General features: G+C 44.1%; 1 protein-coding gene across 2 annotated transcripts in view; it reads right to left on the bottom strand.

Moving 5' to 3' along the window:
* Positions 1-26,565, bottom strand: part of DCBLD1 (discoidin, CUB and LCCL domain containing 1) — an 89,702-nt gene that overhangs the window by 54,676 nt on the left and 8,461 nt on the right. For both annotated transcript variants that reach the window (XM_073337138.2, XM_073337139.2), the window contains exon 2: positions 1,914-2,126. In XM_073337138.2, coding sequence (XP_073193239.1) covers positions 1,914-2,126 — 213 coding nt within the window. The remainder of the gene's footprint in view (positions 1-1,913; positions 2,127-26,565) is intronic.

Genomic DNA, 26,565 nt, shown 5'->3' with positions numbered 1-26,565 from the left:
TAAGGGACAATATTTGAGTAAGGGAGTTTGGGTCTCCTATGTCAGGAACAGCTAGGAGCCAGACCCCACCCCCATTACAGCCCACTTCCACCTCATGTGAGAGGAGGGTGATGGGGTCCCAGTAATGAGACAGCTGAGACATGGTTAGGGATTATCTGGAAATGATTAAGGAACAATGATGACCTGCCCTGTACAATTTGTTGCTGGGTACTCCCAGATACTTTAAGTGAATAAAATTGCAGAAATAACCTGATTAACCCTTCCCACCATCACATAATAAATATTTTCACACAGTCTCATGATAAGCATGTATGCAAGTGCTGGATATGAACATATCACTCTTGACACTTTGGGAAGACTTTCTATTTTAAAAACAACTCACCCATGAAGGGTGATCATTATCTTTATCTCCATTTGTGAAAAAAAAACCTAACAACTCACTTGGTCTTATTGCACCATATGAATTACAGCTCTATCACACACATGAATGAAAGGCAATCATTCTTTACCATCAAGATATCTTGTGAATCTTTTAACTCCAGAGATTCACACACTACACTGAGACAAGCACCAAGCTAGGGTGACCTTGAAAACCAGCAAACACTCAAAGTAGAATTTATCTTACTCTTCCCCTTCCTTCTACTCCAATGGTTTTCAACCTTTTTTCATTTGCAGACCCCTAAAAAAATTTCAAATGGAGGCAGAGACCCCTTTGGAAATCTTAAACATAGTCTGCAGACCCCCCAAGGTCCGTGGACGACAGGCTGAAAACCCCTGCTCTACTCCAACCCATCAGTAATTTCCAATGTTGCACATACAGGTGAGGAAACAGTACAGATAATTCTACAACCAACAATCCTTGTTTTATATAAAATTTTATCTAATAATAAGAGCTTATACATGTGGTATCTGTTCATTCTAGTTACACACACCTTCATCGGAATATAAAGCAGTGACTTTTGTAAGTGGTCACACTGACATGAAAGGTAATTTACCTCCAACAGGATGAACAGGTGGAAAGGTTCAACATCAACTACGGTTTTGAAAAGTTGATATGGGGGAGGCATGAGGTATCCCCAGAGAGGATCCTAGCTCTTCTGAATAAGCAGTTTCTTGGTATGTATTCAGGATACAGTCTCACAATATCTAGTTGTTCTATCTTTTCAGCTTAACTTCTAGTCCAGTTATTTTACCCAAGTGAAAGTTGGCCGAGCATTTGCCATTTCTGCTTTCATGAAAGTCTGGGTACTAAAGCTTATGAGTTAGCAAAATCTGTTGTTAATTAAGGTTTGTTCCAGTCCTAACTCCTTCTCTAGTCCAGTCTTTCCTTCCAACTGCAGGCTCCCCTTGGCACCTTCTCCTCCCTTCAGGCTTTCCTTTAGCACAATACAGTGAAAATTTACCTTATCTAGCTACAGGTATGAGAGCCTTTGAGACTTATTGCAGAGGGATCAGTTACAATTGGCATTTCAGCTCTGTCTAGTGAAGTAGAGAAGCATTTTATTTTAATTTTATTGCTGCTATACACAACAAGGGTGTAGCAGAGAAATAGCCAAGACTGATCAATTAGCATTTACGATGGCTAACCCTTTGTGCTTTCAATATAAAGTTCATAATTGTTAAATTTCACATATTTGGAGCTAAAACTGTCTGTGAACATGCTAGTACTTGTTGCACATTCACTTTGGCCAGGCAGTTGTACAGTATACACAGAATGGCCATATTTCTAGGTTTCTTACACTATGTGAGACACCAACCACTTTACATGCTTGAGAACAGAATACTCTAATATGTAGGAAGATTTTTCTGATAAGGAAACAAGGTAACAATTCCCATACTTTTCCTCTGATCACAATCAATTAAAACCCAAAATCTTTTAACAATTTATGATCTTACCCATTTTTCTTACATACCATGTATTGTTGAAGAGCTAAGGATAGTAAGGTAGTTAGATTCACATTTCTCGGATTCAATATCCAAGTCTCCAATTTTTAAGATCAGTCGTTTTCCCTGAGGTATCTGAATTTTCTTTTCGCAAACAGTATAGTTGGGGTAAGTCCCAGGATAGTTCTTGGATGCCAGAGTGCCACTGTCTTGATACACCACCATGTGCCCACATCCATCCCCTGTTTGGAGTGGAAGGGGTGAGGGAGAAAGGAAGTAAAAAACAACATATATAAGGCATTGTTATCAATAGTCACTCACCAGTTTCAAAAATAAAGCATTTTATTTTGTATTACTTCTCCTCAGCTTAGTCGCTATTATACAGAAGTCCTTGTAAATTTAAAATTGATGGAGTCACAGCATCCTTCTTTTAAATCAAGAAGGGAGTGTGTGTGTGTGTGGGGGGGGGGGTTTGAGGAGAATGTGGTTGCTGTGTATCAAGATACCAAAATCTCTAGAAACTACTGTTTCAAGTTTGAAGGAATCACACACAGATTAATTTACTCTAATTTTCTGTTTTAGGGCCAAATCCTGCTGAGAATGCGAGCACATAATGTAGCATCTGGCTATCATGATTTCGCCATCAATATTTTTTTCCGAGTTACCACTGCATGTTTCAGTGAAATACAATACACAGTATTGTTGGGGGAGAAGGAAGTTAGACCGTATGTGAAAGCACAGAGAGAATTTAACCCACATTACCCCACCACTATTATAGTCAAGTTTATTCTCTTCTCTCCACTTATCCAGTGTGCACACAGAAAACACACACCCTCAGTGGGCAATGGTGCAAAGGCATTACAGGATGGTTTAGAGCCACTGATGGTGCACAACTGTCAGTTGCAGCATTAGGTATGACAACTGGAAAGTTCAAATGAAAATTCAAGCCACCTCTGTTGGAATGGGCGGGACACAGATTGAATAGAGACAGCATTAGCTGAAAGAAAAAGCATAGGTATAGAAAAGAGACTCAGATTACTAAGGAAGCAATACACAGTGTGAGTAAGAGTAAGTGCACTAGTAGCTTGATGTTTATATTTTAAAAAGCCTTAAGCAAATACGTGCCTCTGGGTTTCCCAGTGAAATCAGTGGAACTTTTTGAGTAAGTAAAGTTACTCACATGTGTGAATGCTTGCAGGGTCAGGTCCTCAGATTTTAAGCTCTTGGGGTCATAGTCAGTCTTTACCTTTGTATCTTGTACAGTATTTTTCACATTATCAGTGCTAAAATAATGACTTACTATCAATATTAACGAATAACAGTAATTATTCAGAATGGCTGGGGAGTCTCACACTGTAATTATCCAGAAGTTTACATTGGGTTACTTTGGTCAAACAGTCATGCCCCTTCTGTTTTAAACTACTAAAGAAAAATACTTAACTCATTTGGGTGAAATGGCAACTAAAAATGAAGTGCTGGCGAAGATGTGATATGCTGGCAACAAAAAAGGTGACATAATTTGCAAAGACAAGCTCCATCCAACCTGTCAAACTTTTACACAGTGCCATCATTCAATGCAACACACACACACTTTTCACAGAAAGCAGCACTTATTTTAAAGCTTTATCATCATTACTAGCTTACGTTGTCTGGAAAAAGAAAGATGAAAATTCAGACTCCTACCACTATAAAACCAAATTCCATTAAAATGTGATTCTGATCCCTACTGTTCACACTACTGGAAAAACCACACACTAAAAAGTCCCTTTGTTATAGTGGCTCTATTTACTTTTGATGTTACAGGCAAATGGTAAGGATAAACAACAATTTAGGTTTTTGAGCAGGTTGTTGCTGTTAGTGATAATAGCCTAGCGATAATAAATATAGCTATCACTTGGTGGCAACATCTATTGGTAAGCACAGCTTTGTCTACACGCAGAAGTTGCACTGACGTAGAATTTATTAGTACAATCAAAAAAGCTATTTTGGAAGAGTACATTCACACTATATGTCATGTAGAACAGTCATACTACAATGCTTGTGTCCACACAGCAGCACAGTGTTACGGATAAAGGTGTGATGCACTGTGGGTAGGTAAATATTGACTTGAATGTGGCTTCACACACATAAATCCATTGGCAGAATCAGAAGATTGGTACGCAACGAGTCCTCACTGAGATGTACTGTCTTTACCAGATTTGAAAGAATTTGGTTTTAATTAGATTTGACCATTTAAATTCATTTCATACGTGTGCAAAAACTAATCACTTAATGTTAAAGCCATGTACTTCTACAGATCATGTGCTTGGAGTTATCTTAGTGTGCAATACACATGCCAGTGCACCTAAAGAAGGTCAATATACCCCAGAGCCAGGAATTGTCAAAATGCCATTGGTTTAGCTAGTAGAGCTTTTAAGTTCCGATTGTTGAAAAGCTCTGGGATTCTGTTTTCCTTTTCTTTGTTTCTTTAAAAATAAAAAATAAAACAAAACAAAAATTGAGGAAATTAAATGCAAAAAGTTGAAATGCAACTTAATGCGGTGGAGCAAAACTCACTAAAACTCAGGAAACATAACAGGTCCCAATAATATCAAATTTCTGTTGGCGGCACTGGGTTACATTCTGCCCTGTGTTATACTGGAGTAAACCAGAGGGCCTCTGTGGTGAAAAATGCACCAGGGGACCTGAGGGGAAGGAAAACCTACCACAGTGATGCAAGGTATTGGCAACTCCACTCTACCTTTGGATCTAGAACCAACAGAACTCAGAAAGCAAGGGCCAGGGCACCATGGGGCTTCACCAATTCATTAAATCTCCTAGACAGTTTTTCTTGGCAGGACTTGTCAGGGTTACTGGACTATCTGTTCCTTCGACCTCTTTCTTGTGTATCTGAATCTACCTTTTCAGGTCTCTGGCCTCCTGTCTTGACCTAATTCCACAATTCCCCGCCCCCCTTGGGCTATAATTTCCAGTGTATCAACTGTGCTTACCTGCAAATCTAACTGAGTTCAGCCCCCGTGGTCCTTCCCTGGGACAAGTGGTTTAGATAGTGCTCAGACAGATTTCTTAAACTATTGTTTATTTTCACAGCAGGAACAACATTTAGAGAAAAAGGATTTTAAGAACAACAGTCTACCCAGGTCTAACTTACCTATATGGTAATCATACACTGACGGTAACCTGGGTGGGCCTAATGTCTTCTAAAATGGTCGTTGAAGGACACTGGATGGGATGGCCAGTGCTCTGGGGTGGCACCAAGCAGACTCTCTGTCAGGTGCTTGGCTAGCGGGCTCTTGCTCATGTTTTCAGGGTCTCACTGATCACCATATGTGGAGTTGGGAAGCAATTTTCCCCCGATCAGGCTGGCAGCAACCTTGGATATTTTTCCACCTTCCTCTGTGGCGTGTGGATGCAGGTCACTTGCCAAGATTAACTGGGTGTCTCTCACTTATCATTTCTGTGCACTGCAGGAGCCTCGGCCACTGGTGCATCTTGGTCCCTCCTATTCTCTGCCTATAGCACATTAGTCTAGTCTCCCGTGGGCTGCAATACTTGGATTCAGTTGTGGTTGTTGGGTTTTATGTGCGGGTGCTCAGTGGTGTTGGTGGCCTGTGACGTACAGGAGGATAGACTAGATGATCTGGTGGTCCACTTCTTGCCTTAAACTCTGATTCTACGACACCTCAGGGGGCGCCTTGGTCTCAGTCTCGTTCTTTTGAACAAAATACCCCATCTCTCTTGCAACAGAATCCCTTTTTAACCCCAGTTATAATTCTTTTGATCTCTCATGTTCCTGAACCTTTACTCTTAACAATTCTCAGATGTTTGTGGAGAAGTGTCTTTATCCTGAGCGTACTTTACTTTCCTGCTTGCTTCCCCTCCCCCACCCCCAGCATCCTCCTATTAAACTAAATCAATATATTATATAGTAAACATCCCAATAACCAGGTCACCATACAGTATTCATAAGATACAAAGCTACTCCAAATCCATCACAAGGCTCTAGTGGCCCTACTTTAAAGTTGTCCACTTTTCAAGGGGACATATCCCCATCAGTGCAGGAAGTTCCAATTTCCATCCCTCTATCCCAGTGGGGGCGATTCTAGGTACAGTAAAGTCTGTGTTATCTGGCACTTTACCAACTGGAAAGCTCTATAAACTGGCATTTCTGATCTTCATAGAAAGTCTGGTTTATAGTCTGGTTGGCGTGGGGCTGGCAGGCTCCCTTCCTGGCTCCATGTGGCTGCCTGGAAGCAGCAACATGCCCCTGCTGCTCCTAGGCGGATGAACAGGTTCGGGGAGGGAGTTAGGGTGTAGGAGGGAGGTTGGGGCATAGGAAGGATTTCGGGGTGCTGAATCTGGGTGGCACTCACCTCAGGCAGCTCCTTGCAAGCAGTGACATGTCCCTGCTGCTCCTAGGTGGAGGTGCAGCCAGGTGGCTCTGCGCGCTGCCCCCACCCCGAGCACTGGCTCCACAGTTCCCATTGGCCAGGAGCTGCAACCAGTGGGAGCTGTGGGGCCAGCGCCTGCAGACAGAGGCAGCATGCAGAGCTATGCAGACGCGTCTCCACCTCAGAGCAGCAGGGACATGTTGCTGCTTGGGGGGAGCCACCCGAGGGGATCATCGCCTGGATCCGGCATCCCGAAACTCCTCTTGCGCCCCAACCCCATGCCCACAAAACCCTCCAGCACCCAAACTCCCTCCCACTTAGTTAACTGGAATTTTTGACTTACTGGCACCCCCCCCCCCATTCTCCCAACATGCCAGTTAAAAAAGCTTTTTCTGTCGTATTTTCTATTCCTATTTTGGGGGGAAAACATGCATAGCTGCATTATCATTATTTATAAATTTTACATAGGTCATTTCAAAAGCAATCATAGCAAGCTACAACTGGAAACTGATCAATCATTTTCAAGACTCTGCCCTTACCGCTTTTAAAATTGCACAGCATCCAAAGAGAATTAGGCCAGGATTACACTTGGAAGGCTTTGCCAGCATATACTATACTAGCTAAATGCTCCTAGTGTGGATGCAGCTAAACTGGCAAAGCTGTGCTTTTACTTGTATAGCTTATTCCAGCCCCTCCTGAGCAAAATAATTGACACCTGCAAAAGCTACATTTTTCTGGTACATCTCTTGTGTACACTAGGAGCTTTTGCTGGCCAACTGTCAGAGATCACACCCAGGACTGACATAGGTATGCCAGAAAAAAATCTGTTGTGTAGACCTGGCCCTAGGCTGCTCTGTCAACCAGATCATAACAATCTCTTCCCCAGGTAGAACTCCATTTTCTGTATGCTCAGATACCTGCTCAAAACCCAATTAGCAATAAAAAGTCTCCTTTGAGGTGAGGAATTAAATGTTATTTTGTGACTTGCTGCTATTGGAATCTAGCTGGGGCAGTCATGCAAATAATTAAGCTGATGAAAGATAAGTGCACATGAGACTGGCTTTTCTGCACTTCTCCCCTATTCCCACGCTCTCACTGTTCACCTCAGTGGCATTTATGACAAAAGCATCTACGCCACAAAGAGTTAAAGTAATAATTCAAAAGGTACAGTCACCCCAAGTCTGAATGCGGTTATATAGTGGCTTGTGTGCATGTTTCCTGTTTTATTTTTTCAGCAACGATTCATACTGCTGGATTAGAGAAAATGCCACACTGAACTCTGCTGGAAAAATGCATTCTGGAGAGGCAATACTAGACAGAAGAAAAAAAACAAACAAACAAAAACAAAACCCCAAGAGCAAATGTCAGAATCTCAGCTTTTACTTGGTTGTGGAGAAAAGCTTGTGGTGGTGAAAGACCTTGAAAATGTGACAAAGTGCACCTGGAATACTCAGAAACCAGAAGATAGAAAACCTAAAACTAGAGCTGGTCAAGAATTGGGGTTTCCTGCACAAAATTTATACACAAACAACAAATTTTGTACTTGTATAAGTTTTCCACATAAAATTTTGATCTTCAGTGGAAGTATTTCAGCAAAACCCCAAAATCTGCTTTTGAAATGCTGCTGCTTTGCCTCATGGGAGTTGTAGTTTGGTGTCTCTCACTCACAATCTCCTCTGTAAACAAGGATCCCTGCTTGGACTGCATCTCCTATAGTGTTCATGGTCTCTCCTCTTGGAGAGAAAAGGCAACTCATCATGGGAGACCCTGGCCCTACGGCATTATGGGAGAGGATATCCATCTGAGAAGCCCATCCTATTGGAGGAGGATAGGGATATGATGCAATCAAACTACAACTTCCATGAAGTACCACAGAAGCAAAATATTTAAGCTTTCGGGCATTGGGGTTTTTTTAAATGAAAATTTGAAATTTTCTGTGGAAAGTAGATAGTTTGAAAAAAATGTTTTTCAATGGAAAATTGTTTTTTCAAGAAGTTTTGATGAAAAATTTTTGAGTAGCCCCACACAAACCATTTTATTTAAAATCTCATGATTGGCATTGCTGTAACCATCATGCAAAATTAATCATCACTTTGACAGAACCCTGCATTCCCATGCTGCCAACTATTACATCCTGGCCCAGTACTATTCTGTGGTCACCAGCCTGTTGGGAGATGACTCAGTCATTGGCTCCCATATACTTCCAAGCTATCTGGGTCTGAGGAAAGTCCAGATACTGCTTCTAGCTCTTCATCTGAGCCCTTCTTTGAGATATGGGGTGCCACCACCAACTGCCTTTGACTCTGAAATCAATGTCCTAGACCACCTGAGCCTCCCAGTCACTTACTTGCTCCCCTGGAGCTCCACCTAGGCTGAGGACACTCTGGGCTTCTAGTTTAACCCCGTTACTGAAAACAAGGCAGGAAAGCAAGGTGCACAGGCTTAGCAAAGCAATTTCTTTATCACAGAAACTGCACTAGTAAAACCATTTGTTACAAGTCTTTGAAAACAACAAGAGTCCCGAGTCACACCCTCCACTAGTCTGAGCTCACTCCTTTCTGCGAGTTCAAGGTTTGCCAGTGTTTCAAGCTGGGAAGAGTCCTTCCAGCCTTCGCCCCCGCCCCCTGTAATCCCTTCTGACATGTGGTGATAAGACTTGCCAGAAAACTACCCCAAATGAAGCCTAATTAGCAGTGGGGGCAGGGACGGAAGACCTACAAAACCCAGAAAAAATAAGCGGAAGGCAGGGTTGGTGTCAAAAAAACACCATGACACTGGGCAGGTCTCAAAAAAACAAAACAATAAAAATGGCCCACGAGAGAAGTAGAAAAACCTGTGGGCCACAACTGCCTAAAAACACTGGCCCAACTGCCTCAAAACAAGCCAAAAATCGCGTTTTGAGCAGACTGGTGATGATGGATTGTCCTGCTCAGAGCAGCGCCACACTCTTAAGGAGAGTCTCCGTCTCTTTGTCATGTGCTCCACTGAGACTTTCCAGTGCCCACCCTTTGTCATGCATGCCCAAACCCCCTGCATGCCCAGGTCAAAAAAACATTGTTCCATGGGGTTGGGCTCGTAGCTGAGAGCCATTCAAAGTTGATGGCGCTAGACTGCTGTGTTGATGGCTTCTCAGGGATGGTCCTTCAATGGAGTGGCAAGCACGTCTCCTGGGCAGGGCACTGTCTGGAATGCAATGCAATGTTCTGGCCACACAATACAAAATGGAGTTCATAAATCAATTAAGACATATTCCACTCTGTCACACCAACTTCATACAATAGTGGAAAAAATAATATAGCCAGAATTTGCTTCTCTTGAAGAACTTGTCTGCACATTAATGCTGGGGGACAAAATTCTGCGGGAGAGGCAAGGCAATTATGCCTTCTGCCCACCAGGGCTGCTGTAGTGGCAGAAGAGAGGGCAGACAGCTCACCAGCCAACAGAGGAGGAGAGGCTGCATTCCTCACAGCGTCCTGCCCGAAGGGTCAGGTGCGGGGGCGGGGGGGGGAAGAGAGACACAGAGCTGGGCATATGAGGTTGCTGTGTGGGGGCGGGGTGTCATAGACTGAGGGGGAAGAAGAAGGGCTAGTGGGGGGGAGAAGACAGACTGGGGTGGGCACTGAATGGCAAGGCCACATGAGGACGGGGGATGCACAGCCGCATGGGGATGGGGGGAGGTGGCTGAATGGGAGTGCAGGGACACATGGGGAGAGAGGAAGATGTGCCTGACTGAATGGGAGAGGCTAAGGGTCAGCTAGGATTTGCATGGGGGAGGCTCCCAACTCCCTAACAATCCCTCTCCCCACCCCAAAACCTGTTCAATACTTCTCTTACCCACAGGCAACCACCGTTCAGATTCACTCCAAGGCTCCTTCCCAGCAATTACTTCCCTTAGCTCCTCCATTACCCCAACTGCCCCAAACCTTTACACTGCTTCTGAGGAGTGCTGGAAATACATTTCTGTATTGTAGTTTAAATGAATTATTAGTCAAAGTTCTGTATTAATATGCCTAGTAAGCAAACTATGTCAAAAACATTTCCTGAATCTTTTTTTTGCCTGCATTGTTACAGACAAACTTGTTGACAGGTATTTTGAAATAAATTACCAAAATAATTGAAGCTGGTGTGATTATATTGGGCTATTTTGACAAATAAAATATACAGAATTTTAAAATATTGTGCACAGAATTTAATTTTTTGGTGCAGAATTCCCCCAGGAGTAGCACATGCAAAATAAATATATCTACTTCAGCAACGGCAAAAAACAGTGAAACTGCACCCATGAAAGCATCGGCATAAGCACTAGCACATCCTGGGTTCAGCTGTCTGCAACCACCATGTCAAAGCAGGTTTTCTTGACAAAATGCCCAAGTTTTGTCTTCACTAGTGGCTTAGTGATTGCGTAACTATACTGTTGCTGAAATATGACTTTTCTGGTGTCACACAAGTAGAGGAGCAATCGCTGAGGGATCCAGGATCTAAACTGTTTAAAATGTTATAGAATGCACCACAACCTAAACGTCTCGTGGCCTCATATACATATTGAAAAGGAAGGGTAACAACAGAACTCAAGACATCACTGAACACTACATTTGCTCACAACCAGACTCCACTACATCATTCGGCACTACAAAACTGGAGTCCTGTTGAGGGCTTGCTGTCCAGGGAGTTGGTATGAGATCACTCATTAACAAAAAAAAGGCAGCATTTGGAAAACTAAAACAGCTGGTGCTGGACCTTCAGCTGGTGCAAACTCACCTACTTCCACTGACTTCAATGGAATGCCATTTACACCAGGTGAGGATCTGGCCCAGGAAGTCCAATATGTGAAAAAAAGTGTATAAATTTGTAATGCATAATCTGCCCAATGACAGGCAATTTTTAGGAATCCAGCTCTATAGCCTCCATGGTAGTGTGGCTCCAACACGCTATACAACATCTTGTGGCGATCACAGACAAAAGTTGAGAGTTTCACAGCTGATTTTTAATTAAAAATGTTCCTAACTAAAAACTGAAAATTCAGGCAAGTATAATATCATTAGAGAGAGCATCAGGGTGACCTCTAGATTAGTATAATTTCATAGATCCTCTTTTTAAAAGGGGAACCCAGCTACTTTGCAAATGCTCAACTGTGAAAGGAAAAGTAAAATTGCTTGTAATGTATTGTCTTTGAATTGTATCCACACATATTTGGCTGTATTAGGTACTCAGGAACCATTTTAACCCACATGCTCCAACAGCTCCTCACAGCAATCACTTAGCTGCCAAAGCAAAGAACAGGCAGCAGCTTGGTGGAGGAGAAACAAAGGATCATTGTAGTGTATTATTTTGTCAGACCAAACTGTTTACTTACTGACATCAAAAAGAAGAAATAGGAACAGGAAGTCAAACAAACGAGAAGATACTTTCCCCCTTTTCTCAGGCATTATTTACTGTAACCTCCCTCTTTGAATAGTAAGGAGAAAGCAGCAAATGATCCTAAATTAGTTCCACAGCAGCAGCACAATAAATCACCAATTTTTACCACGAGTCTAGCTAAAATAGTCTTTCAAACCAGTCTGAAGCTTATTTAAATAGACCCAGTGTAACACCATGTCATTCACATTTTAGGTAGCTGTTACAGGCCTAGCTTTCTCTTTCATTCCATCCCACAAACACAGCTCAGTAGACGCCCCAATTAGAACAACTCCTGATGGGCCATATATGAAGTCACCAAGGTAAACCTGGCCATCGCTACCAAGTAGCTAAGAAAGACACTGTCTACCACTTTTAAGCTCCCCATTTACTAAAATAAAGTCGTGTTCTGTATTCCCAAGATTCCCTTGATGCTCTCCATGGATTATTTTAAAATTAAACAATTAAAAAAATTTATCTCTATACCCAGAGACATAAAAGTCTCAATTCCTCCACAGTGACCTGAACAACATTGTTTTTGTCAGCTTGCCATGGACATCTGCAGAGCCTCCACCATGCCAAAAATCCTCTCTCCCCTGAAAAAGCCCTGGGATAGAGGTAAAAACTACAGTAATAAAGCTTTTACTTAGATTTTCCCCTTCTAAAACTTAAAAGAAAGCAGTAATTTTTTTAAGGATTAAATTGTCCCACTTATAAGAAATTACATTTCTTTAAAGTGGAAAGGGAGTGGAGAACAGGGTATTAATTTTACACCTAGTGTTCAGATTTGCAGTTTTAAAAAGCCTCATGATTCACCTTATTTACAATAGCTCATATTCAAATCCTAAATCCATTATCATAATCTAGCCTCACCTCCTGCATAACAGGCCATCAAACCTCACTCAGTGATTTCTGCATTAAGCTCCTAACCTCTGGTTGGAGCTATATCAGCGGTCTTCAACCTTTTTAAGCACAAGACCACTTTTTTAATTTAAGTGCAATGCAGTATCTACCTCATCCCTTCCCCAAAACCCCGCTCCACTCACTCCATTCCCCCCCCCCACTCCATCGCTTGCTCTCCCCCCGCCTCACTCACTTTCACCATACTGGGGCACGGGGTTGGGATGTGGGAGGGGGTGCAGGCTCTGGACTGGGGCTGAGGGGTTCAGAGTGTGGGAGGGCGCCCTGGGAAGGAGTTTAGGTGCAGGACTGGACTCAGGGCTGGGGTGCAGGAGGGGGTTCAGGGAGCAAAGGGGTTGGTGCTGGCTCCAGGAGAGGGCTCAGGGATGGGACAGAGGGTTGGGGTGCAGGAGGAGGTTTGGGGTGCAAGGGATTTGGGGTGCTGGCTCTGGGACGGGTCTCAGGGCTGGGGCAGAAGGTTGGGGTCCGGGAGAGGTGCGGGCTCCCACTGGGTGGCGCTTACCATGTGCAGCTCCCAGTGAGCAGCGCAGCGGGGCTAAGGCAGGCTCCCTACCTGCCCCGTGACGCTTCCGGCATGTCGCTGCAACCCCTGGGGGAGGGCACGTGGCTCTGCGCACTGCCCCTCTCTGTAGGCACTGCCCCTGCAGCTCTCATTGGCCGCAGTTCCCTGTTCCTGGCCAATGGGAGCTGCGGGGGCAGTGCCTACAGGCAGGAGCAGCACGTGGAGATCCCCACCTCTCCCCCATGCAGGACTCCGGCCACTTCCGGGAGCTGCGTGGGCCCAAGGCACGCAGGGAGCCTGCCTTAGCCCTGCTGTGCCACTGGACTTTTAGTGGCCGGAGACTGCGTTTGATTGGCTGAGGTTCCGCGATCGGCGAGTTGATTGCGATCTACCAGTTGGTGACCACTGAGCTATAGGGTATCTTTTAGAAAAATATCCAGCCTGGTTTTAAAGACTTCAACTGACAGAAAAGCCACCTTGTGCCTAGGTAAATTTTTCCAGTGGTTAATTACGCAGACCACTAAAACACTTGTACTTTATTTCTAGTCTGAATTTGTTTCCCACAATCCTGCCTGGAAATTAAAGTCAAATATCCTGGTGGAAAAAAATTCCAAAATCAGCACACTCACCCATACACTCACCCTGGCCTTTTTTAAGATGAGATATGAAAGTTGATCAGAAGTCTGAGCAGCAAGAAGGTCTTTGTAAGATAGACACCCATAATGGGAGAGGGGAAAAAAGGAAAATGGCCAGTGGAAGTAAAGAGGGCAAATCAGAACCCGGAAGCATAACAAACTTTAATAAACACAGAACTGATATGTAAGGTCCTGTGGAAAGAAAACCTAAGGGATAAAGGAGTTCAGGAGAGACGACAGTTTCTCAAAGGGACAATACTAAAAGCACAAAAGCAAAGCATCTTGATGCAAAGGAAAGATAGCAAAAGGCCAACATGGCTCCACCAGCAGCTCTTTAATGACCTGAAAATCAAAAAGGAATCCAACAAAAAGTTGAAACCTGGACAAATTGCTAAGGATGAATACAACAGAACAGTGCAAGCATGCAGAGACAAAATCAGAAAGGTTAAGGCACAAGATGAATTACACTTGACAAGGGACATAAACTGCAATAGGAAGAGGTTCTATAAATACATTAGGAGCAAGAGAAAGGTGAAGAAAAGTGCAGCAGGGAAGGAGAGATAATAATTGATGACAGGTGTTTAATGCCTATTTTGCTTCAGTCTTCACTAAAAAGGATAATTGCGAACAGATGCTTAAACACAATTAACAACAAAGGGGAAGGAACACAATCCAGAATAGAGAAAAAACAGGTAAAAGAATATTCAGATAAGTTAGATGTATTTAAGTCAGCAGGGCCTGATAAAATTCATCAGAGGGTACTCAAGGATGTAGTGCCCATCTTTAAAAAAGGGAAGGAGGATGATCCTGGGAACTACAGGCCAGTCAGCCTCACCTCAGTCCCTGGAAAAATCATGGAGCAGGTCCTCAAGGAATCAATTCTGAAGCACTTAGAGGAGAGGAAAGTGATAAGGAACAGTCAGCATGGATTCACCAAGGGCAAGTGATGCCTGACTAATCTAATTGCCTTCTATGACGAGATAACTGGCTCTGTGGATGAGGGGAAAGCGGTGGACGTGTTGTTCCTTGACTTTAGCAAAGCTTTTGACACGGTCTCCCACAGTATTCTTGCCAGCAAGTTAAAGAAGTATGGGCTGGATGAATGGACTATAAGGTGGATAGAAAGCTGGCTAGATAGTCGGGCTCAATGGGTAGTGATCAATGGCTCCATGTCTAGTTGGCAGCCGGTATCAAGTGGATTGCCCCAAGGGTCGGTCCTCAGGCCGGTTTTGTTCAATATAGAATCATAGAATATCAGGGTTGGAAGGGACCTCAGGAGGTCATCTAGTCCAACCCCCTGCTCAAAAGCAGGACCCATACCCAATTAAATCATCCCAGCCAGGGCTTTGTCAAGCCTGACCTTAAAAACCTCTAAGGAAGGAGATTCCACCACCTCCCTAGCTAACGCATTCCAGTGTTTCACCACCCTCCTAGTGAAAAAGTTTTTCCTAATATCCAACCTGAACCTCCCCCACTGCAAGTTGAGACCATTACTCCTTGTCCTGTCCTCTTCCACCACTGAGAATAGTCTAGAACCATCCTCTCTGGAACCACCTCTCAGGTAGTTGAAAGCAGCTATCAAATCCCCCCTCATTCTTCTTTTCTGCAGACTAAACAATCCCAGTGCCCTCAGCCTCTCCTCATAAGTCGTGTTCCAGTCCCCTAATCATTTTTGTTGCCCTCCACTGGACATTTTCCAATTTTTTCACATCCTTCTTGTAGTGTGGGGCCCAAAACTGGACACAGTACTCCAGATGAGGCCTCACCAATGTCGAATAGAGGGGAACGATCACGTCCCTCGATCTGCTCGCTATGCCCTTACTTATACATCCCAAAATGCCATTGGCCTTCTTGGCAACAAGGGCACACTGCTGGCTCATATCCAGCTTCTCGTCCACTGTCACCCCTAGGTCCTTTTCCGCAGAACTGCTGCCTAGCCATTCGGTCCCTAGTCTGTAGCTGTGCACTGGGTTCTTCCGTCCTAAGTGCAGGACCCTGCACTTATCCTTATTGAACCTCATCAGATTTCTTTTGGCCCAATCCTCCAATTTGTCTAGGTCCCTCTGTATCCTATCCCTGCCCTCCATTGTATCTACCACTCCACCCAGTTTAGTATCATCCGCAAATTTGCTGAGAGTGCAATCCACACCATCCTCCAGATCATTTATGAAGATATTGAACAAAACCGGCCCCAGGACCGACCCCTGGGGCACTCCACTTGACACCGGCTGCCAACTAGACATGGAGCCATTGATCACTACCCGTTGAGCCCGACAATCTAGCCAACTTTCTACCCACCTTCTGGTGCATTCATCCAGCCCATACTTCCTTAACTTGCTGACAAGAATACTGTGGGAGACCATGTCAAAAGCTTTGCTAAAGTCAAGATACAATACATCCACTGCTTTCCCTTCATCCACAGAACCAGTAATCTCATCATAGAAGGCGATTAGATTAGTCAGGCATGACCTTCCCTTGGTGAATCCATGCTGACTGTTCCTGATCACTTTCCTCTCATGTAAGTGCTTCAGGATTGATTCTTTGAGGACCTGCTCCATGATTTTCATCTTCATAAATGATCTGGAGGATTGTGTGGATTGCACCCTCAGCAAGATTGCAGATGACACTAAACTGGGAGGAGCGGTAGATACAATGGAGGGCAGGGATAGGATACAGAGGGCCCTAGACAAATTAGAGGACTGGTCCAAAAGAAATCTGATGAGGTTCAACAAGGACATGTGCAGAGTCCTGCACTTAGGATGGAAGAATACCATGCACCGCTACAGACTAGGGACCGAATGGCTAGGCAGCAGTTTGGCAGAAAAGGACCTAGGGGTTACAGTGGACGAGAAGTTGGATATGAGTCAACAGTGTGCTGTTGTTGCCAAGAAGGCCAATGGCATTTTGGGATGTATAAGTAGGGGCATTGACAGCAGATCGAGGGACGTGATCGTTCCCCTCTGTTCGACATTGGTGAGGCCTCATCTGGAGTACTGTGTCCAGTTTTGGGCCCCATACTACAAGAAGGATGTGGAAAAATTGGAAAGAGTCCAGCGGAGGGCAACAAAAATGATTAGGGGACTGGAACACATGACTCATGAGGAGAGGCTGAGGGAACTGGGATTGTTTAGTCTGCGGAAGAGAAGAATGAGGGGGGATTTGATAGCTGCTTTCAACTACCTGAAAGGGGGTTCCAAAGAGGATGGCTCTAGACTGTTCTCAATGGTAGCAGATGACAGAACGAGGAGTAATGGTCTCAAGTTGCAGTGGGGGAGGTTTAGATTGGATATTAGGAAAAACTTTTTCACTAAGAGGGTGGTGAAACACTGGAATGCGTTACCTAGGGAGGTGGTAGAATCTCCTTCCTTAGAGGTTTTTAAGGTCAGGCTTGACAAAGCCCTGGCTGGGATGATTTAACTGGGAATTGGTCCTGCTTTGAGCAGGGGGTTGGACTAGATGACCTCCTGAGGTCCCTTCCAACCCTGATATTCTATGATTCTAAGGAAATAAGTGAAGTAAATCTTAAAACAGTTAGCAATTATCTTCAAGAATTCATGAAGGACAGGTGAAGTCCCAGAGGACTGGAGAAGGGCAAACATAGTACCTATCATTAAAAAGGAGAATAAATAGTTTCTGGGGAATTATAGACAAAAGTCAGCCTAACTTTGATACCTTGAAAGATACTGGAACAAAATTTTTAAAACAATAAGCACTAGAAGATAAACAGAATAATTAATTGACAACATGGATTTGTCAAAAACAAATCATACCAAATCAACAAATCTTGCCTAGTTTTCTTCTTTGACAGGGTTACTGGCATAGTGGATGGGAGGAGGCAGTAGATGTAATGTACCTTGAATTTAGTAATGCTTTTGACACTGACCCATATGACATTCTCATAAGCAAACTAGGGAAACACAATCTAGATCAGATCACTATTAAGATGGGTGCAGAACTGGTTGAAAGACCATACTCAATTATCAATTGTTTGCTGTCAAACTGGGATGATGCATGCAATGGGGTCCTGCAGGGACCTGTCCTGATTCTGGTACTATTCAACACATTTTCATTCATAACCTGGATAATGGAGCGGACAGTATGCTTATAAAAATCTGAAAATTACACAATGCTGGGAAAGAGTTGCAAGCCCTTTTGAGGACAGGATTATAATTCAGAAGGACCCTGACACATTGGAGAACGAGTCTGAATTCAACAAGACAAAATTCAGTAAAGATAAGTGAAGTACTTTGCACTTAGGAAGGAAAAAAAAAAATCAAACACACAACTACAAAACGGAGCATAACCAACTAGGTGGTCGTATTGCTAAAAAGAGCTGGGGATCAGAGTGGATCACAAATTGAATATGAGCCAACAATGGGATGCAGTTGCAAAAAAGGCTAATATTCTGGGGTATATTAATAAGAGTGCTGTAAGTAAGGGCTAGTTTACACAGGACATGCTACAGTGGCTCAGCTGCACCTGCGCCGCTGTAACACGTCTGGTGAAGACGCCGTGTGCCAGGGATCTCAAACTCAAATCACCACAAGGGCCACACGAGGACGAGTACATTGGCCCGAGGGCTGCATCAGTAAAACCTTTTCATACGACGACACAAAAGTATAGTCAAAAATGAAAAAAATGAAGAGTAATATAATATGCTATTAAAAGTCAATGTATTAACTTTTTAAAAACTGTAATGTGAAGAGGGGTTTTAATAAAATATAAACACTCAGTAATGCACCCCACTCAAACGACAACACACACATTTACTTTTAGAATTACTTCCTTTAAAGCCTCCCTCTCTTCCCCCGGCCCCACTCCACCCCTTCCATGAGGCCCCACCCCTGCATCATCCCATTCCAACCCCTTCCCCGAAGTCCCCGCTCCAACTCTGCTCCCTCCCTGCCCCTATTCCAACCCCTTCCCCAAATTTCGCCCCCGCCCTCTGAGCGCACCGCATCTCCGCTTCTTCCCCCTTCCTCCTGGAAAGTCCTCAGTGCCACCAAACAGCTGTTTGGTGGCGGGAAGGGCTGGGAGGTAGGCAGAGGAGTGGGGACACGGTGTGCTTGGAGAGGGGGAGGATGTGCATGGTGGGGGAGCTTGGCTGCCAGTGGAGTCAGCACCTATGGCGGGCCACAGGAAATAACTCCGCAGGCCGCATGTTTGAGACCCCTGCTCTATGCCAACAGGAGACAGCTCTCCCATTGGCATTAATAAATCCACCTCCATGATAGGCAGTACACTATGTCGGCAGGAGAAGCTCTCCCGCCAACATAGCGCTGTCCACACTGGCGATTAGCTCAGTGTAACTTACGCCGGTGGGGGGTGTTACCTAGCAGCTCTGTGTTCTTAGGGAACCAGGATGCAGTACCCAGCCTGACTCATGAAAGACCTTCCCCGCCCCCTCCCCAGCCTCTGCTTGAACCAAAGCTGATCAGAAGAAAGATTTACAAAAAGCAATGAAAAGGCAATGGGAGACACACCTAAACCCTTGGGATAAGGATGACAGAATTAAGGAAACTCCCCTAGCCTCATTTACATCGAAGATGGGACAAGAAGGCATCTCCATTAGCATACAGAATGGAGAACAGAGATTCCAAGTCAAGAACCGCATGGAACTCTGGGACCAGAAAAGCAGGAAAGGGGAATCTCTGCTCCAGATATTAATGAACCCACACCTGCACGCACCCAGCTCAGTAGTTATCAGAACAATTCTAGTAATAAATTCTTTATTGGTATCCAAAATAGCAAAGCTCCCTAATTGCATTGTGAGCTCCCGCCAAGGAACACCGGCCAAAGCCAGGAATGATCAGCTCCCACGGTCTAGCCTGAACAAAACAACTTTGGTATACTCCCTTGTTTACACATAAACAAATCTAGTGTTCTCCCTTGAACCATTGTTGTTTCTCTACAAAAACCCCTACCCACGCCCAAGTCAGCGTTTTGATGCCTGGATCCTAAATCTGTATCAGTTCCATAGGGACTTCATCTTCTCCTGACTGATCATGCTGGGGGCTCTGCCTGTCTCCAGCACTCCAGACCCTCAGCTACCATCACCACCTGGGACCCCTGATCGATTCAAGCTTCGTGGAGTGGTGAGAATCAATCAGTCGTGCTCTCTCTCTCGTTTTTTGGTTTCCTCATTCGCTCTGCAGCAACTTTCCTCGTACCCAAGCCAAAAGATCCCTGCAGTGCCCAAAAATCCTGTGGGTTTGCTCATCAAGTGGGTTACTACCAAAACAATTGTAATGTAAAAGTGGGGATAGGGATGTGCTGAACCTATGGCACACGAGGGTGGAAATGCTTGGAAAATGCTTGGAAATGCTGCTTGACACAGCCTACTGAGTCCAGGGACATATAAGGGGTCAGCTTGGGAGTGCTGATTAACCTGGTCCTCTCAGACGCACTTTATTAATGTGTGTGTTTTCATCAGATTTCTCTCCTAGTGGGGGGGGGGGGGAGAAAACCTTTTGTAGTGGTAAACACCCATTTTTTCATGATTTGTATGTATAAGAACATCTTCTGTATTTTCCACTGAATGCATCCGATGAAGTGAGCTGTAGCTCACGAAAGCTTATGCTCAAATAAATTGGTTAGTCTCTAAGGTGCCACAAGTACTCCTTTTCTTTTTGCAAATACAGACTAACACGGCTGTTACTCTGAAACCTATTTAAGTAGCTTGTGGTAGTAATGAGAAACTCAAATACTGCTGATTAAAAAAATGGTTGAAAACAAGGTTTCTGCAGCAACTGATACAGCTGAATCAAAGCTCAGTCAACGTTCTAGTACCAATTAAAGGCAATATTACAGAACACTACTGAGAGGTGGAAGCCATTTCATAGTTGAGCTTCCAACCAACTTCCAAAACAAAGGCCTATTTTAATACCCTGTAACTTTAGCTTGGAAAATTGATTTGGTCTGAAAATTCCCAGATTCACTGTGAAGGCAAAAAGAACACTTCTGCATAGTCTGAAATACATTCATTTAAAGGACATTAACAATTACCCTGATATGGAACTGTCTTGTGTGATGTTTGTCTCTCCAGTAAAGTCTTCCAGAAAAGTTGTGTGCTGGCTATATTTGAAGAAATTATGCAGTAATTTTTGTTGTTGTTGTAATAGATAGTTTGGGGCCCAATCCTGTTCCTACTGAATTCAGTGGAAAGTGTTTTTGTTTGCTTGTTTGAAGTTTGTGTAAAGTTTTCTGATTTGACAAGTTGTGTCATGGCAGAGCATTCAATAAGAACATAACTGTAACAAAGCTAGTCTTGAACCTAAGCCTTTACAGATTCAAGCTAGTGCTTACAACACCAACTAACTCTCAAATATCTACAAATGATGGTGTTATTTCCTTCTACTGTCTTTTCAATAGGTTTCAGAGTAACAGCCGTGTTAGTCTGTATTCGCAAAAAGAAAAGGAGTACTTGTGGCACCTTAGAGACTAACCAATTTATTAGAGCACAAGCTTTCGTGAGCTACAGCTCACTTCATCAGATGCATATCGTGGAAACTGCAGCAGACTTTATATATACACAGAGAATATTTTATCACTGATCAAAACGAATTGATTCTGTATGGAAGATAAACATGTACAGTCTTATTCTCCTCCAATTACACAATATGTGAAAAAATATTATTTCATTAAATTGTGTATATTGCCCTAAAGGTGGCCATCTGTAAAATAAAATCCCTATCCTAAGAACATTACGAGTTAAACTGGGAGGGGAAGAAATTAGTGTTGTGACCTAAAAGGGGAAGGAACAATCACAGAGTCATAGACTTTAAGGTCAGAAGGGACCATCATGATCATCTAGTCTGACCTCCTGCATATTGCAGGACAAAGAACCTCACCCACCCACTCCTATTATAGACCCCCTAACCTCTGGCCAAGTTACTGAAGTCATGATTTAAAGACTTCAAGTTACAGAGAATCCACCATTTACACTAGTTTAAACCTACAAATGATCCATGCCCCATGCTGCAGAGGAAGGCAAAAAATCCCTACGGTCTCTACTAATCTGACCTGGAGGGAAACTCCTTTCCGACCCCAAATATGGTGACCAGATAGACCCTGAGCATGTGGGCAAGATCCATCAGCCAGACATCCAGGAAAGAATTTTCTGTAGTAACTCAGAGCCCTCCCCATCTAGTGTCCCATCACTGGCTGTTGGGGATATTTGCTGCTAGCAGTTGCAGATCAGCTACATGCCATTGTAGGCAGTCTCATCATACCATCCCCTCCATAAACTTATAAAGCTCAGTCTTGACACCAGTTACGGTTTTGCCCCTACTACTCGCCTTGGAAGGCTGCTCAGAATTTCACTCCTCTGATGGTTAGAAACCTTCGTCTAAGTTCAATCCACTTATTGATGGCCAGTTTATATCCATTTGTTCTTATGTCCACATTGGTACTTACCTTAAATAATTCCTCTCCCTCCCTGGTATTTATCCCGCTGATTTATTTATAGAGAGCAATCATATCTCCCTTCAGCCTTCTTTTGGTTAGGCTAAACAAGCCAAGCTCTTTGAGTCTCCTCTCATAAGGTAGGTTTTCCGTGCCTCAGATCATCTTAGTAGCCCTTCTCTGCACCTGTTCCAGTTTGCATTCATCTTTCTTAAACCTGGAAGACCACAATTGCACACAGTATTCCAGATAAGGTCTCACCAATGCCTTGTATAATGGTACTAACACTTCCCAGTCTCTACTGGAAATGCAGTCCTAACATATGTCAGGCAAGGTATTAGCCTTTTACACAGCCTCATCACATCTTCCTGTGATCAACCAATACACCCAGGTCTTGCTCCTCCTTTCTCACTTCCAATTGAAACATCCCCATTTTATAGCAAAAATTCTCGTTGTTAGTCCTTAAGTGCATGACCTTGCACACTGCACTATTACATTTCATCCCATTTTTACCACTCCAGTTTACAAAGTCACCCAGATTATTTTGTATGATATTCTGGCCCTCCTCCATATTGGCAATACTGCCCAACGTTGTGTCATCCAGAAATTTTATTAGCACATTCCCACTTTCTGTGACAAGGTCAGTAATAAAAATGTTAAATAAGATTGGTCCCAAGACCAATCCCTCCGGAACTCCACTAGTAACCTCCTTCCAGCCTGACACTTCACTTTTCATTATGGACCATTGTAGTTTCCCCTTTAACCAGTTCCTTATCCACCTTTCAATTCTCATATTAATCCCTACCTTGTCCAGTTTAACTAATTATTTCCATGTGGAACTCCATCAAATGCCTTACTAAAATGCAGGTACACCTCTACCCCGATATAATGTGAATTCAGATATAACACGGTAAAGCAGCGCTCCGGGGAGCAGGGCTGCTTTACCTCATTATATCCGAATTCATGTTACCGCAAGTGGTTCCTCTGCCCCCCCATCCCAGCTCACCTCCGCTCCGCCTCCTTCCCTGAGCGCGCCGCCACGGCTCCACTTCTCCTTCCTTCCTTCCAGGTTTCCCGCACCAAACAGCTGATCGGCACAGCAAGGCTGGAAGGGAGGGAGGGAGCAGCTGCGGCGTTCTCAGAGGCGGAGGCAGAGCAGAGGTGAGCTGGGGTGGGGAGCAGATCCTCTCCCTACCCTAATATAACACGGTCTCACCTAAAAGACAGTAAGATTTTTTGGTTCCCGAGGACCGCATTATATCGGGGTACAGGTGTATCTTAGATCTACAACACTTCCTTTGTCTAAAAAATCAGTTATCTTCTCAGAGAAGATCAGGTTGGTCTGGCATAATCTAGCTTTTGTAAAATCATGTTGTATTTCATAGAATTATAGAATATCAGGGTTGGAAGGGACCCCAGAAGGTCATCTAGTCCAACCCCCTGCTCGAAGCAGGACCAATTCCCAGTTAAATCAACCCAGCCAGGGCTTTGTCAAGCCTGACCTTAAAAACCTCTAAGGAAGGAGATTCTACCACCTCCCTAGGTAACGCATTCCAGTGTTTCACCACCCTCTTAGTGAAAAAGTTTTTCCTAATATCCAATCTAAACCTCCCCCACTGCAACTTGAGACCATTACTCCTCGTTCTGTCATCTGCTACCATTGAGAACAGTCTAGAGCCATCCTCTTTGGAACCCCCTTTCAGGTAGTTGAAAGCAGCTATCAAATCCCCCCTCATTCTTCTCTTCTGCAGGCTAAACAATCCCAGCTCCCTCAGCCTCTCCTCATAAGTCATGTGTTCCAGTCCCCTAATCATTTTTGTTGCCCTTCGCTGGACTCTCTCCAATTTATCCACATCCTTCTTGTAGTGTGGGGCCCAAAACTGGACACAGTACTCCAGATGAGGCCTCACCAATGTCGAATAGAGGGGAACGATCACGTCCCTCGATCTGCTCGCTATGCCCCTACTTATACATCCCAAAATGCCATTGGCCTTCTTGGCAACAAGGGCACACTGCTGACTCATATCCAGCTTCTCGTCCACTGTCACCCCTAGGTCCTTTTCCGCAGAACTACTGCCTAGCCATTCGGTCCCTAATCTGTAGCTGTGCATTGGGTTCTTCCGTCCTAAGTGCAGGACCCTGCACTTATCCTTATTGAACCTCATCAGATTTCTTTTGGCCCAATCCTCCAATTTGTCTAGGTCTCTCTGTATCCTATCCCTGCCCTCCATTGTATCTACCACTCCTCCCAGTTTAGTATCATCCGCAAATTTGCTGAGAGTGCAATCCACACCATCCTCCAGATCATTTATGAAGATATTGAACAAAACCGGCCCCAGGACCGACCCTTGGGACACTCCACTTGATACCGGCTGCCAACTAGACATGGAGCCATTGATCACTACCCATTGAGCCCGACAATCTAGCCAGCTTTCTACCCACCTTATAGTGCATTCATCCAGCCCATACTTCCTTAACTTGCTGACAAGAATACTGTGGGAGACCGTGTCAAAAGCTTTGCTAAAGTCAAGAAACAATACATCCACTGCTTTCCCTTCATCCACAGAACCAATAATCTCATCATAAAAGGCGATTAGATTTGTCAGGCATGACCTTCCCTTGGTGAATCCATGCTGGCTGTTCCTGATCACTTTCCTCTCATGCAAGTGCTTCAGGATTGATTCTTTGAGGACCTGCTCCATGATTTTTCCAGGGACTGAGGTGAGGCTGACTGGCCTGTAGTTCCCAGGATCCTCCTTCTTCCCTTTTTTAAAGATTGGCACTACATTAGCCTTTTTCCAGTCATCCGGGACTTCCCCGGTTCGCCACGAGTTTTCAAAGATAATGGCCAATGGCTCTGCAATCACAGCCGCCAATTCCTTCAGCACTCTCGGATGCAACTCGTCCGGCCCCATGGACTTGTGCACGTCCAGCTTTTCTAAATAGTCCCTAACCACCTCTATCTCCACAGAGGGCTGGCCATCTCTTCCCCATTTTGTGATGCCCAGCGCAGCAGTCTGGGAGCTGACCTTGTTAGTGAAAACAGAGGCAAAAAAAGCATTGAGTACATTAGCTTTTTCCACATCCTCTGTCACTAGGTTGCCTCCCTCATTCAGTAAGGGGCCCACACTTTCCTTGGCTTTCTTGTTGTTGCCAACATACCTGAAGAAACCCTTCTTGTTACTCTTAACATCTCTGGCTAGCTGCAGCTCCAGGTGCGATTTGGCCCTCCTGATATCATTCCTACATGCCCGAGCAATATTTTTATACTCTTCCCTGGTCATATGTCCAACCTTCCACTTCTTGTAAGCTTCTTTTTTATGTTTAAGATCCGCTAGGATTTCACCATTAAGCCAAGCTGGTCGCCTGCCATATTTACTATTCTTTCGACTCATCGGGATGGTTTGTCCCTGTAACCTCAACAGGGATTCCTTGAAATACAGCCAGCTCTCCTGGACTCCTTTCCCCTTCAAGTTAGTCCCCCAGGGGATCCTGGCCATCCGTTCCCTGAGGGAGTCGAAGTCTGCTTTTCTGAAGTCCAGGGTCCGTATCCTGCTGCTTACCTTTATTTTATCCCATTTACCATTCAAATCTATGTCCTTAACTATTTTCTCTTTCAAAATTTGTTCCAAGACCTTGCATACAATTGTCAAATTAACAGGCCTGTAGTTTCCCAGATCACTTTTCTTCTCCTTTAAATATAGGAATGATATTAGCATTTTCTCTAGTCATATAGTACGACCACGTTTACAGATTCATTAAAAAGCCTTGCTATTGGGCTTGCAATATCATGTGCCAGTTCCTTTAATATTCTTGGATGGAGATTATCCAGGACGCCCCCGATTCATTCCCATTAAGCTGTTTGAGTTTGACTTCCACCTCGGATGTGGAGATTTCTACCTCCATATCCTTGTTCCCATTAGCCACCCTGCCACTATTTCATAGCACTTCATTAGCCTCATTAAAAACTGAGGCAAGGAATTTGTTTAGGTGGTGGGCCATGCCTAGATTATCTTTTATCTCCACCCCATCCTTAGTGGTTAGCAGCGCCACTTCTTCTTTCCTTGTTTTCTTCTTATTTATACGGCTATAGAACCCTTTAATATTGGCTTTAATTCCCTTTGCAAGGTGCAACTCTGCTTGGCTACTGGTATTTCTCACTTTATCCCCACACTTTCTCAGGTTTTGAGAAAGCATCCGGGGAGATGGGACAACAATCTTGATTACAACAATCTGAATAACCATGCTGAGAAGCTTCTTTGGTCCTCCTCTGTTTTGCTTTACAAAACTATCTTGTTAGGCATAGGGATGACAATGGGGAATGCTGAAGTGGAGATTAATTGCATATTACTAGCTGAAAAAAGTGAATTTTGAAGAAAAATCTGAAGGAGTAAGTGAAGTCACTAGGTGCACAAGTTCAGAGAGGCTGTTTGAG

This window comes from Lepidochelys kempii, chromosome 3 (genome assembly GCF_965140285.1).
Source record: "Lepidochelys kempii isolate rLepKem1 chromosome 3, rLepKem1.hap1, whole genome shotgun sequence".
Classification (NCBI taxonomy): Eukaryota; Metazoa; Chordata; order Testudines; family Cheloniidae; genus Lepidochelys; species Lepidochelys kempii.
This window is presented reverse-complemented; position numbering and strand designations above follow the sequence as displayed.